This window comes from Oncorhynchus gorbuscha, linkage group LG25, assembly GCF_021184085.1.
Source record: "Oncorhynchus gorbuscha isolate QuinsamMale2020 ecotype Even-year linkage group LG25, OgorEven_v1.0, whole genome shotgun sequence".
NCBI lineage: Eukaryota > Metazoa > Chordata > Actinopteri > Salmoniformes > Salmonidae > Oncorhynchus > Oncorhynchus gorbuscha.
In genome coordinates, this window is record NC_060197.1 from 22,828,192 (window position 1) to 22,842,811 (window position 14,620).

General features: G+C 44.8%; 1 protein-coding gene across 1 annotated transcript in view; it reads left to right on the forward strand.

Moving 5' to 3' along the window:
- Window positions 1-14,620, forward strand: part of LOC124013954 (trithorax group protein osa-like) — a 136,309-nt gene that overhangs the window by 56,292 nt on the left and 65,397 nt on the right. Inside the window, exon 2 of the mRNA XM_046328537.1 lies at window positions 5,597-7,480. Within this exon, the coding sequence (XP_046184493.1) occupies window positions 5,597-7,480 (1,884 nt within the window). The remainder of the gene's footprint in view (window positions 1-5,596; window positions 7,481-14,620) is intronic.

A 14,620-nucleotide genomic window follows, 5' to 3' on the forward strand; every position in this document is an offset into this window, starting at 1 on the left:
GTATTTATTATTCATACAGTTTTGTTACATGTATACATATGACAATACTGTATGGACAATATACTATGTGTGATTATACTATATGTACAGTATACGACTGTTCACACATGTTGTGCCATGTTTTATTTGCTTCTGATGGTCCCTGGCCCTAGTTCTATAGGGGTCTTTGTGGTTGTCAACCAGAGAGCAGTATAATGGGTGATACATGCCATGTAAATATCTACTAGACCTTCACATGGTGATTGAGAGGGTGTTGGACTGGGGGGAACGCTCTCAGGTCCTGCTCCAAAGACCCAGAGGAGAGGAGAGGAGAGGAGGAGAAGAGAAGAGAGAGAGAGAGGAGAGGAGAAGAGAGGAGAGGGACACAGAGAAAATGGAGAGAAGAGGGGATAGAAAGGGAGAGGAGGAATGGAGAGAAGAGGGGATAGAAAGAGAGAGGAGGAATGGAGAGGAGAGGGGATAGAAAGAGAGAGGAGGAATGGAGAGGAGAGGGGATAGAAAGAGAGAGGAGGAATGGAGAGGAGAGGGGATAGAAAGAGAGAGGAGGAATGGAGAGGAGAGGGGATAGAAAGAGAGGAGGGGGATGGAGAGAGGGAGGAATGGAGAGGAGAGGGGATAGAAAGAGAGAGGAGGAATGGAGAGGAGAGGGGATAGAAAGAGAGAGGAGGAATGGAGAGGAGAGGGGATAGAAAGAGAGAGGAGGAATGGAGAGGAGAGGGGATAGAAAGAGAGAGGAGGAATGGAGAGGAGAGGGGATAGAAAGAGAGAGGAGGAATGGAGAGGAGAGGGTATATAAAGAAAGAGGAGGAATGGAGAGGAGAGGGGATAGAAAGAGAGGAGAGGGGATAGAAAGAGAGAGGAGGAATGGAGAGGAGAGGGGATAGAAAGAGAGAGGAATGGAAGAGGAGAGGGGATAGAAAGAGAGGAGGAGGGGGATAGAAAGAGAGGAGGAATGGAGAGGAGAGGGATAGAAAGAGAGGAGGAATGGAGAGGAGAGGGGATAGAAAGAGGAGAGAGAGGAATGGAGAGGAGAGGGGATAGAAAGAGAGAGGAGGAATGGAGAGAGGGGAGGGGATAGAAAGAGAGAGGAGGAATGGAGAGGAGAGGGGATAGAAAGAGAGGAGGAATGGAAGGGAGGAGAGAGGAGGAATGGAGAGGGGATAGAAAGAGAGGAGGAATGGAGGGATAGAAAGAGGAATGGAGAGGAGAGAGGGGATAGAAAGAGGAGAGGAGGGGGAAAGAGAGGAGGAATGGAGAGGAGAGGGGATAGAAAGAGAGGAGGGAGGATGGAGAGGAGGAATGGAGAGGAGGGGGATAGAAAGAGAGGAATGGAGAGGAGAGGGGATAGAAAGAGAGAGGAGGAATGGAGAGGAGAGGGGATAGAAAGAGAGAGGAGGAATGGAGAGGAGAGGGGATAGAAAGAGAGAGGAGGAATGGAGAGGAGAGGGTATATAAAGAAAGAGGAGGAATGGAGAGGAGAGGGGATAGAAAGAGAGGAGAGGGGATAGAAAGAGAGAGGAGGAATGGAGAGGAGAGGGGATAGAAAGAGAGAGGAGTACGAGGCTGTGCATGCATTCCTCCCTCTCCGGAATGTCTAAGTGAGTTACTCCTCCCATCCACTCCGCGTTCCGGCGTTCCAATTGAATAGTTTCTCTCTCTCTCTCGGTCCCCCCCCCCATTGTCTCACTCTCTCCTTCTTCCTCTCTTCCCTTTTTCTGCCAGGCCGGGTTAAGAGCCTCGGAACGCCGGGAATGCTTGACTGTGTCCCAAATGACACCCTATTCCCTATTTAGTGCACTACTTTTAACAAGGACCCATAAGGCTCTGGTCAAAAGTAGAGCATCATATAGGGAATAGTGAGCCATAACACACTGCCAAGGTCTCCTCTGCACTCCTCTCCTCTGTCTCCCTCCCCTGTCTGTATCCATCACTTTGTCTCTTTTCTCTCCCTCTCTCACCCTGTCTGGCTCCCATCACCCTCTCTGTCTCTCTGTCTCTCTCTGTCTCTCTCTGTCTGTCTCTCTGTCTCTCTCTCTCTCTCTCTCTCTCTCTCTCTCTCTCTCTCTCTCTCTCTCTCCCTCTGTCCCTCTCTCTGTCTCTCTCTCTCTCTCTCTCTCTCTCTCTCTCTCTCTCTCTCTCTCTCTCTCTCTCTCTCTCTCTCTCCACTCTGTCTCTCTCTCTCTCTCCCCCCGTCTCTCTCTCTCTCTCTCTCTCTCTCTCTCTCTCTCTCTCTCTCTCTCTCTCTCTCTCTCTCTCTCTCTCTCTCTCTCTCTCTCTCTCTCTCTCTCTCTCTCTCTCTCTCTCTCTCTCTCTCGCTCTCTCTCCCCCTTGGCCTCATCCAGTGATTCAACCTTTATCAGTCTTCTGGCTGAAGTATTCTTTAGGAATGTTGATGATCACTGCAAACATCAGAGGAATGCAACATTCTAGAAGGCTCCAGAACACTTGGAGCCACATGGGTCCCTTTCACACTAGATTCTAGAACCCAAATCATGTAACGAAAACATCTTATTTCAACGTTCAAACCACTACGACTAAAATAGTACCAGCTAACTATGGTATTAGGTAACAGCCTTCTCTCACTCTGCATCTCTCTTTGCGTTGTTAGCGAACCCCTTTCCATTGAATCTCAATGAGAGGCTTTAGACTTTGAGGTTTGGGGGTTTGAGGGAATTTTTGGGATGAGGGGGGTTTCTTAATCCTTTCAAGGGTGCACCAGGGGTCTCGGGTGAGGCTGAGGGGGTACAGAGGGGTGCGTGAGGACATTGACCCCTCAGTCCAACACAGTAATAGAAACAGCCTTCTAAGGCAGTTATCCCACGTTCCCACTTCTGGCACCAATGATCATGCAGCCTACGGTGTGTGTGTGTGTGTGTGTGTGCGCGCGTGCATACGTGCATGCTTTAATGTGTTTGTGTGTGGCCTACGTGATCCCACTTCTGGCACCAGTGTGCGTGCAGCTGCAGGGTAGAAAGCAAAGAACAGAACAGAACAGAATACTAATATCACAGCCCAGTGGTGGCTGGTGGGGTTAGCTATATACCAGAGCCCTGAGATCCCTATAGACCTGCCAATAAGAGAGTGGGAAGACTATGACAGACCTTATTATCTATTGAGAATATCTATTGAGACCTTATTATCTATTGAGACCGTATTATCTATTGAGACGGTATTATCTATTGAGACATTATTATCTATTGAGACATTATTATCTATTGAGACATTATTATCTATTGAGACCTTATTATCTATTGAGCCCTTATTATCTATTGAGACCTATTATCTATTGGGACCTTTATCTATTGAGACTATCTATTGAGACCTTATTATCTATTGAGAATATCTATTGAGACCTTATTGTCTATTGATACTATCTATTGAGACCTTATTATCTATTGAGAATATCTATTGAGACCTTATTGTCTATTGAGACCTTATTATCTATAGAGACCGTATTATCGATTGAGACCTTATTATCTATTGAGACCTTATTATCTATTGAGACTATCTATTGAGACCTTATTATCTATTGAGAATATCTATTGAGACCTTAGTGTCTATTGAGACCTTATTATCTATTGAGACCTTATTATCTATTGAGCCCTTATTGTCTATTGAGATTATCTATTGAGACCTTATTATCTATTGAGACCTTATTATCTATTGAGACCTTATTATCTATTGAGACATTATTATCTATTGAGCCCTTATTGTCTATTGAGATTATCTATTGAGACCTTATTATCTATTGAGACCTATTATATATTGAGACCTTATTATCTATTGAGACCTTATTATCTATTGAGACCTTATTATCTATTGAGACCTATTATCTATTGAGACCTTATTATCTATTGAGACTATCTATTGAGACCTTATTGTCTATTGAAACCTTATTATCTATTGAAACCTATTATCTATTGGGACCTATTATCTATTGGGACCTTATTATCTATTGAGACCTTATTATCTATTGAGACCTATTATATATTGAGACCTTATTATCTATTGAGACCTTATTATCTATTGAGACCTTATTATCTATTGAGACCTATTATCTATTGAGACCTTATTATCTATTGAGACTATCTATTGAGACCTTATTGTCTATTGAAACCTTATTATCTATTGAGACCTATTATCTATTGAGACCTATTATCTATTGGGACCTTATTATCTATTGAGACCTTATTATCTATTAAGACCTATTATATATTGAGACCTTATTATCTATTGAGACCTTATTATCTATTGAGACTATCTATTGAGACATTATTATCTATTGAGACCTTATTATCTATTGAGCCCTTATTGTCTATTGAGACCTACTATCTATTGGGACCTTTATCTATTGAGACTATCTATTGAGACCTTATTATCTATTGAGAATATCTATTGAGACCTTATTGTCTATTGATACTATCTATTGAGACCTTATTATCTATTGAGACCTTATCTATTGAGACTATCTATTGAGACCTTATTATCTATTGAGACTATCTATTGAGACATTATTATCTATTGAGACCTTATTATCTATTGAGCCCTTATTGTCTATTGAGACCTACTATCTATTGGGACCTTTATCTATTGAGACTATCTATTGAGACCTTATTATCTATTGAGAATATCTATTGAGACTTTATTGTCTATTGAGACCTTATTATCTATTGAGACCGTATTATCTATTGAGACCTTATTATCTATTGAGACCTTATTATCTATTGAGACTATCTATTGAGACCTTATTATCTATTGAGAATATCTATTGAGACCTTATTGTCTATTGAGACCTTATTATCTATTGAGACCGTATTATCTATTGAGACCTTATTATCTATTGAGCCCTTATTGTCTATTGAGATTATCTATTGAGACCTTATTATCTATTGAGTCCTATTATATATTGAGACCTTATTATCTATTGAGACATTATTATCTATTGAGACCTTATTATCTATTGAGACCTTATTATCTATTGAGACCTATTATCTATTGAGACCTTATTATCTATTGAGACCTTATTATCTATTGGGACCTTATTATCTATTGAGACCTTATTATCTATTGAGACCTATTATCTATTGAGACCTTAATATCTATTGAGACCTATTATCTATTGGGACCTTATTATCTATTGAGACCTATTATCTATTAAGACCTTAATATCTATTGAGACCTATTATCTATTGGGACCTTATTATCTATTGAGACCTTATTATCTTTTGAGAATATCTATTGAGACCTTATTGTCTATTGAGACCTATTATCTATTGAGACTATCTATTGAGAACTTATTATCTATTGAGACCTATTATCTATTGAGACATTATTATCTATTGAGACCTTATCTTTTGAGCTTCGCCCGGCAATAGAAAGCTAAAATGTCGACAATAGAACGTTTTCATGTCTTTCATGAAAAATGTCTTATTTTCATGCCTTTGTTCTTCTATTGACCCTCTATGACTACATGAGTTTGTAGAATGTGTTTTTATCATCGAATGTCTGACTGTGCTGGGTGCTCTGTTCTAACAGTCATTGTGCTTGGTCATTTTTCATGTACTCACTATCTCTTCTCTCTTTCTCGTTCCTCCAGCTGTCTGGATCACTGAAGAGGAGGCTGACTGCGACTGAGGGGGCCCACCAGGGGGGCTTACGGCAGGGCCAAGGGCCCGGTAATGGCCCTGGTCTGGGTCTGAACGGTACCTCCGACGGTTCTTCCATGACCCAGGGGTCCGGGGGGCCCACCAAGCGACTCTGCCTGGAGGATGTGACCCTCGCCATGGGTACCAGCTTCCAGCAGAGCTCTTACTCTGGAGGACCCAGTCCTGGAGGTCATGGAGGTCCTGGAAGTCAGGGGTCACTTGAAGGTAACAGGCTGGGGAATGGGAACAACGGGCTAGGGTCACCCTACTCTATGCCCCCTAAGGCGAGTCCTGGGTCAGGGGGGCCTGGAAGCGTAGGTGGAGGAGGACAATTTCACCCCAATGGAAGCTCCTCGTCTGCCCCATCGGTTGAGCAGGAGCTCCAGGATATTCTGGATGAGTTGACCAAGAACCCAGATCCTTCTCTGCAGGAGTTGGATCTGGACAAGATACTGGGGAATAAAGAGGAGCAGAATCAAGGATCAGGGCCGAGGTACATCCACCCACATTCGCCCAAACGCTCCCCCCAGAGAACCACATCTCACCTGGAGAGCCACCTCACCCACTCCCCAGGCTTTCCACAGGCAGGGTCTACCCAAGTAGGCCCGAGTCTGGCCGGAGCCCCGTACTCCATCCCCCACCCCTCCAAACCCGTTCCCTCGCCTCTCTCGGCTTCACCACACCATTCCTCTTCATCCCAGAACCAAGCACGTTCTCCGATGTTATCCGCCGCCCTCTCCTCTCGACCCGGGTCTACTTGGCACGAGGTATCGCGAGCTCAACAGCTCCAGCAAATGGCGTCCAACTCCAACAAACACCTTTCCTCCAACACCCCTATCCCCCAGAACCAGACCCAGAATCAACCCCAGACCCAGGCCTCTATGCCTCTATCCCAGCAAGGCTCACCCTGGGGCGGGCAGAAACTCCCCAACTCCTCCCCGCTCCACCAACAACCATTCAGCCCGGCTGGAAGCATTCAAAGCCCCCAGGGGTCAATGTCAATCTCCATCCTGGCTCCAGCTCCGTCTGCAGGGCCTTCACCACCCTACCGCCCAGATAAGCTAGGCAGTCCGGCTCTCGCCCAGCCGCCGTTTAGCCCACAGAGTACCCTTCTACCTTTAGGAAACACCAGCACATCCAGCACTTCATCCAACATCCAGGGGTCACAAGCCAACTACATGCCCAGTGGAGGTGCACCAACATCAGGCGCCACAAGACCATCTCCCCCCTACCGAACTGACAAGCCTCACCAAAGCCCGGCGCTCCAGTCCCAGCATCAACCTCAACCCCAGAACCAAACCCTACCCCTACCCCAAACCCAACAACCACATCCATACAGCACCCAGAACGGGTCAGGACCCAACAACAACATCTCGAGTCAGCTCTACAAAGCCATGACGGCGGGTCAACCCAGCAGCCTCAAGCTACTCATGCAACAACAACAACATCAACAACAACAACAGCAACATTCAAACACGCAACAGCTACAGACGAACGCCCAACTGGGCCAACACCCGTCCATGTCCAAACCATGTGGTGGTGGAGTCCCGCACCAGGAACCCTCATATTCCTTCACCAACACCAAGCCCCTCCGCCATTTTGACCTGGACCCCCAGCAGAAGATGGGAGGAGGGGGTGGACCCCCAATGGGCCCTGGACAGGGTGGACCCCCCAACCCCATGGCTGGTTACCGTGGAATGCAGCATGGTGGTGCAGCCGGAACACCAGCGTCAGTAGCAGCGAACCATGCCCATCTATTGCAACAGAGGATGCAGCAGAGAGCAGCAATGCAGCAGGCCGCAGCAGGAATCATGGGGCCACAACACTGTAGAGAGGTGAGTCATGATTGGTAGATTTTACTTCCTGGTTGCAGTATGTAGAGCGGTGATTGGATGGTTATATTTTCTGGTTGCAGTATTTATTGGGGTGCAAAAGTTGTCAGTAGTGCCTCCTCTGAGGTCATGTCTGTGTTGGGTTACTGCTTTAGTTGTCTTTTTGTTCAGGGAACTTAATGCTGCATACTTTTATTTTGAAGTTTTTCTCAGGGCCTGTCGCAAATGTTTCCTTTAGGACTGAGTCCCACTCGTTCAAGGGTTTTTCTTCATTCTTACTATTTTCTACATTGTAGAATAATAGTGAAGACATCAAAGACAAATCAAAAGACAAATCAAAATATATTAAATATTTGAGATTCTTCAAATAGCCACCCTTTGCCTTGACGACAGCTTTGCACACTCTTGGCATTCTCTCAACCAGCTTCACGAGGTAGTCACCTGGAATACATTTCAATTAATAGGTGCGCCTTCTTAAAAGTGAATTTGTGGAATTTCTTTCCCTCCTAATGCTTTTCAGTTATGTGTGGAGAGATGATCAGTTGTGTTGTAACAAGGTAGGGATGGTATACAGAAGATAGCCCTATTTGGGAAAAGACCAAGTCCATATTATGGCAAGAACAGCTCAAATAAGCAAAGAGAAACAACAGTCCATTATTACTTCAAGACATGAAGGTCAGTCAATCCGGAATATTTCAAGAACTTTGAAAATCTCTCAAGTGCAGTCGCAAAAACCATCAAGCGCTATGATGACACTGGCTCTCATGAGGACCGCCACAGGAAAGGAAGACCCAGAGTTACCTCTGCTGCAGAGGATAAGTCCATTAGAGATACCAGCCTCAGAAATTGCAGGCCAAATAAATGCTTCACAGAGTTCAAGTAACAGACACATCTCAGCATCAACTGTTCAGAGGAGATTGTGTGAATCAGGCCTTCATGGTCGAGTTGCTGCAAAGAAACCACTACTGAAGGACACCAATAATAAGAAGAGACTTGCTTGGGCCAAGAAACACGAGCAATGGACATCAGACCGGTGGAAATCTGTCCTTTGGTCTAATTAGTCCAAATTTGAGATCTTTGGTTCCAACCGCCGTGTCTTTGAGACGCGGTGTGGGTGAACGGATGATCTCCGTATGGGTATTTCCCACGGTTAGGCATGGGGGAGGAGGTGTTATGGTGTGATGGTGCTTTGCTGGTGACACTGTCTGTGATTTATTTAGAATTCAAGGCACACTTAACCAGCATGGCTACCACAGCATTCTGTAGATACGCCATCCCATCTGGTTTGCGCTTAGTCCCACTATCATTTGATTTTCAACAGGACAATGACCCAACACACCTCCAGGCTGTGTAAGGGCTATTTTACCAAGAGGAGAGTGATGGAGTGCTGCATCAGATGGCCTGGCCTCTACAATCACCCGACCTCAAACAAATTGAGATGGTTTGGGATGAGTCGAACCGCAGAGTGAAGGAAAAGCAGCGAAAAAGTGCTCAGCATATGTGGGAACTCCTTCAAGACTGTTGGAAAAGCATTCCAGGTTGAGAGAATGCCAAGTGTGTGCAAAGCTGTCATCAGGGCAAAGGGTGGCTATTTGAAGAACCTCAAATATAAAATATATTTTGATTTGATTTAAAACGTTTTTGGTTACTACATGGTTCCATATGTGTTATTTCAATGTTTTGATGTTTTCACTATTATTCTACAATGTAGAAATTAGTAAACATAAAGAAAAATCATTGTTTGAGTTAAGTGTTCTAAAACTTTCAACCGGGAGGAAATTGGATGTTAGTGTCGAACTGTTGTGCTTGACTGTTTCTGCTGCTTTGGACTGACTTACGTTGTTTAGAGAATTTACTGAGAAAGGGCTACAAGAACTGTAGCCTTGTTCGTGTGATGTGGTATTCCATCATGAAGTGTTGCTGTCTGCAGCATTTGGAGTTCAGCAAAAGGGGCAAGGTTACAGAGGACAGGATGAGGGGAGAGGAGCAATGGAGAGCACAGGAGAGGTGGGGAGTAGTTGTGGTGGGGAGTGTAGGGGGCAGAAGAGGGGTAGCTACATAGAGGGGGGGCCCCCTGCTGTTTTTCAAAGGGGGATGGAGGAGAGAAGTCAGTGTGTGTGTGGAGGGATGGGGGGCTGTGTTAGATTAATTATGTAGAAGACAGAAGGGAACAGGGAGTGGAGGAATCTCTTCCTTTGTGTCGCGGTACCTTAAACCAAATGGAACCCTATTCACTATATAGTGCACTGCTTTTGACCAAGGGCTGGTGAAAAGTAGTGCACTATACACTATACACTAATTAAAAGTCACCACAGTCATACATATCTATTGCGTGTATTTAATGTACATGCAGTGGTTAGGAGGGCCCCTTTCCAAGTTCCCTACTTACTTACTGTAAAGACAGGATTCCCTATCTGCTACATCTACCCTAATACACTTCCTGGTTGTAAAATGGGAGAGAAGTGTTGGAAAAGTGTTACAGCGAATAAACAGTCTTAACACTGTGACATGTTTTCATTGAAATTCTAAATAATAATAAAAAGTATTTCAGAAAAGTGTTTGGTTATGTGTTCCGAGCCTACACGCTTGGTGTTACAGTGTATAGGAGGACGGTTTTGGAGGTGTGTGCGTTAGGGGCTTATTAACCGAGGGGCCCCTTTAGCGCTTACTCACTCCTTCCCGAGAGGCCAACCCTTCCCCCTCCCGCTCATCCCCCTCTCCCTCCTTCCCTCTTATCCCCTCTTTTCTAAAATTCATTATCCTTCATTGGAGTGCATGCTGAAAGAGTGCTACTGGGCAGAGAAGGGGGCGGAGAGAGAGAGTGAGAGACCGAGACAGAGAGAGAGAGAGAGAGAGGAGGGGGGGTAGGAGCTTCAAACACACCGCGCTGCTCTCTGCCGCAAAGATTCTGCTTGCTGCTGCAGGAGAGAATGCTGCCGCGGCAATTTGAAACCCAATCTAAAGACACACACCACAGGAACACACTAATGTACACGTGTATGCACGCACGTGCACGCACCACACACACACACACACACACACACACACACACACACACACACACACACACACACACACACACACACACACACACACACACACACACACACACACACACACACACACACACACACACACACACACACACACAAATGTAAACATGTATGCACACACAGCATTCACGTTTGTCTTAAGCAGCACTCTCAAATACACACTAAAACACAATTTAAACATCCCCTGTACACACAATATACACATAACACACATTCTTAAAAAGAAACACCACAAGGCATTGTTCAGGTAATGAGCACTCCCACATGACAGCAAACATATTAAGCACTCAATCATCCACACTTACGTGTAGCGCACACCCACACGCGCACGCACAGAGTGCAGTTTTCTAAAGCCCAGTTCTGTCGTGTGAACTCAAGGCAGGGTTTTCCTGGCAATAGCAGCCTTTTCGTATTTGTTGACTCAAGTGGGGTTCCCCTCCCTAACCTTCCCTCCCTCCCACACACACACACACACACACACACACACACACGCACGCACGCACGCACGCACGCACGCACGCACGCACGCACGCACTTCTATGGAAAGGCCTCCCTCCCTCTCTTTCTCTTGTCTCTCGCCAACAAAATCTCACTATCTGACACATTCTGACTTCAGTATGAGTTTTTATGGTTAAGTTTAGGCATTAATTACGATCAGTTAACTTAAGGGTTAATAATTGGGATCGGGTTAAAACAGAAACTACTCGATGGTTAAGTTTAGGCATTAATTATGCCCATCCACAATGCCTTAGAAAGCCGAGAGCCTACTTGATGGTAATAGCGAACACCAATGCCCCTAGTGGCCGGTATTGAAGGCATCTCCCGGCGTCCTGGGGCCCTGGATGAACGTCAAAAACGGCATTGGATCTTGTGTGACCTGGCTGCTCTCTCTCCCTTCTCTCTCCCCCTCTCCTTCTCTTTACTTCTCATTCTACCCTCTCTCTCTCTTCCCCCTCTCTCTGTCTCTCGACAGCTCTCTCTCTTTCTCTCTACACCTCGCTCTCTTTCTCTCTCTCTCTCTCTCTCTGTCCACCTACTCAAGCTGAGTTGCATTTAAAGGGGAGTGCCTCGCACTGACTGTCTCTTCCGTTTTCTCTCTTTCACTCTTCCTCTTGCTTCCTTCACTCACGCGCTCTTTCTGCATTCGGTCTCGCTCTCTTTCTCTCTCTCTCTCCCTCTCTCTTTCACTCCCTCTGTTCCTCCCTCTCTCCCTGTTGACTATTCTTCTTTCTCTGACTTCTGGTTTAGGGCTGTGCAGCTGTGAGCAGGGAGAAACACAGTCACACTCACCCACACACAGGGAAAAAAGTGTGTATTAAGGCCTGCTATGTGCTCATACAGTTGCAAGTGTTTTTCTATGTGAGCCTGTTATTTACACACCACAGGAATGTATAGCTGTGTGTGTGTGTGTGTGTGTGTGTGTGTGTGTGTGTGTGTGTGTGTGTGTGTGTGTGTGTGTGTGTGTGTGTGTGTGTGTGTGTGTGTGTGTGTGTGTGTGTGTGTGTGTGTGTGTGTGTGTGTGGGTGCGTGCGTGCGTGCGTGCGTGCGTGCGTGCGTGCGTGCGTGCGTGGTAACACAGGTGAACTGGGTTGAGTCCGGTGCTGGTTGATGACACACCAGACTGAGGGTGTGTTTAAGTGTGGACGTTCATCCATAACATGTTGAATTTCGAAGGGAAATTATGAGACCGTGTTGCTCCAGATATATATATATATATACACATAGATACACACACACACCGTATGTATGTACGAACTTAACAAGTCTCCTTGGCCTGAGCTAGTCACAACCTCCCTCCTCCTCTTCCTCCTCCTATTCACCCCTTCCTTTCTTCTCCTCTCCCACACTCTCTCCATCTCTCTCTCTGTTTGTCCTACCTCCGAGGCTGACAGCATTTTTGCACTGTTTTCGCTATGTCTGTATTCATCAATCTAGCAAAGCGGCAATATTTTGAATAATGTAGAAAACTATGGCCTTTGGCTTTCACCTGGAATTGTTTATTTATGTCTGAGAAAAAAATATGCCCATATGATCGAGTACATAATAAAATGACCACTTTGTTACAATACATATATGTACATAATAATGTTATAGATGTTATATTAAACTGTGTAATGTGCAAAAATATTAATAAAGTAAAATGTTCATTTTTCATCAACTTAACATGATGAACAGGAATGACACTTACTCTCAAGGGTCTCCAAAAAGAACTATCTGAAAGCCATGCCCCTAATAGGCCACGCTTCCTGGAAATAACCTATGGATTACATTAAAAAAGACCCAGCTGCTGGGTCAACCCAGCATGAAAGTGAATGAAAGTCCAACTGATGGTTAAATTAACCCATGTTTGGGTAATCCAAACAACTCAACTGGTTGGGTCAAAATAACCCGGTGTGTGTTCTGTACAGTATTTACCCAGCGCTTGGTTACCAAACAACCCAAATTGGTTTTTAACCAATCATTGTTTAGAGTGTAGCAGTCTTGTTTTTGAGACCACCTAAAGCGAGTCCGATTCAAGACCAAGACCGGAGCAAAATGAGTCCGAGTCAAGACCGAGACCGGAGAGGTGACGAGAAAGAGTCAAGACCAAGACCGGAGAGGTGACGAGAACGAGTCAAGACCAAGACCGGAGGGGTGACGAGACCGAGTCAAGACCGAGACCAGGAGGGGGATAAAGGGCCAGAGACCGAGTCAAGACCGAGACCGGAGGGGTGACGAGACCGAGTCAAGACCGAGACCGGGAGGGGGATAAGGGGCCAGAGACCGAGTCAAGACCGAGACCGGGAGGGGGATAAGGGGTCCGAGACCGAGTCAAGACCAAGACCGGGAGGGGGATAAGGGGTCGAGACCGAGTCAAGACCGAGACCGGGAGGGGGATAAGGGATCCGAGACCGAGTCAAGAACCGAGAACAGAAAAATGCTAGTCTAATTCAAGACCCGGATTGTCATTTTGTCAAATCACCACCATAATAAGGGTTAAAAATGGCCCCGAAACAGAACAACAGAACAACATATGGATTCTTTAGACATAAAAAAATAAAAAATAAATGCATGCTGAGGGAAAATAGAGCCACTCTACAAATTATTACTAACCCAAACACAGTGGGGAACAATCAGCCTTCTACGCCTTCAGATGAGGGCTAAGTATTTATAAAATATTAATGATAATAATATAAATATTTTTAATTATGTTCTGATTTAGTCTCTTCCCGTTTCTGTTGGAAAGGAAAGGGATAACGCTGAAGAAGAAAAAAGTTCCAATCAGGATTTTTCTTTGTTGGTCTCTGGGGAGATAAATCTAGCATTAGCTAGCTCCATCAGCCATTGGCTAGGCCATCAGATGCTAGATAAAGGCATCTGTCATTCAACTGTATTAGGGTAAAAGTTTGGAGTGACATATGGGATCTTCTGCCTTCTTGAAGGCCAACAGGTTGCCTAGTTAAATAAAGGTAAAATAAAAATAAATTAAAACATTTAAAATACTAAGGCATTTGTGAAATGTCTTATAGCAATGGGAAAGCGGCCGTCAGTTTACAATTAAAAGACACTGCAGAAAATAAAACCAAATAAAAACATCTGTCTTGTCCAGGACCGGAGTCTACACAGATAGGTGCGCTATAGTCAATCCGACCTACAGTAGGCCCTTACACAAACAAGCCATTTGCCAATAGAGCCTGCCATCAATCACTTTGAACGACTTTAGGTCATTAGAACACATTCACCAAAAGCCACAAAATACTCCTGAATGTATTTCTGCGAATATATAAACACCACGGGAGTCCTCTTACATTTGGGAACTTTGCAGTCTTATTGATCAAACATCCTTGAAAAGAAAGGCTCTCCCTCAGTTATGCACAACAATGACAAAATGAGAGGAAACCTCACCAGGACATTTTTACTCGCCGTAGCAGAGCTGGTTAGGCTGTTTACATGTTATCTAGAGCGTTCTTGACTAACTATGACTTTTTTGTTGTTGTTGTGTGTGTTTACTGACACCGGTTATATTCAGCCCGTTTTGTAAATTCATCAGTTGTTCAGAATTTGCCAATGCAAGATATATGCTAACTTGGATAACAGTGGTTCTAGCTAG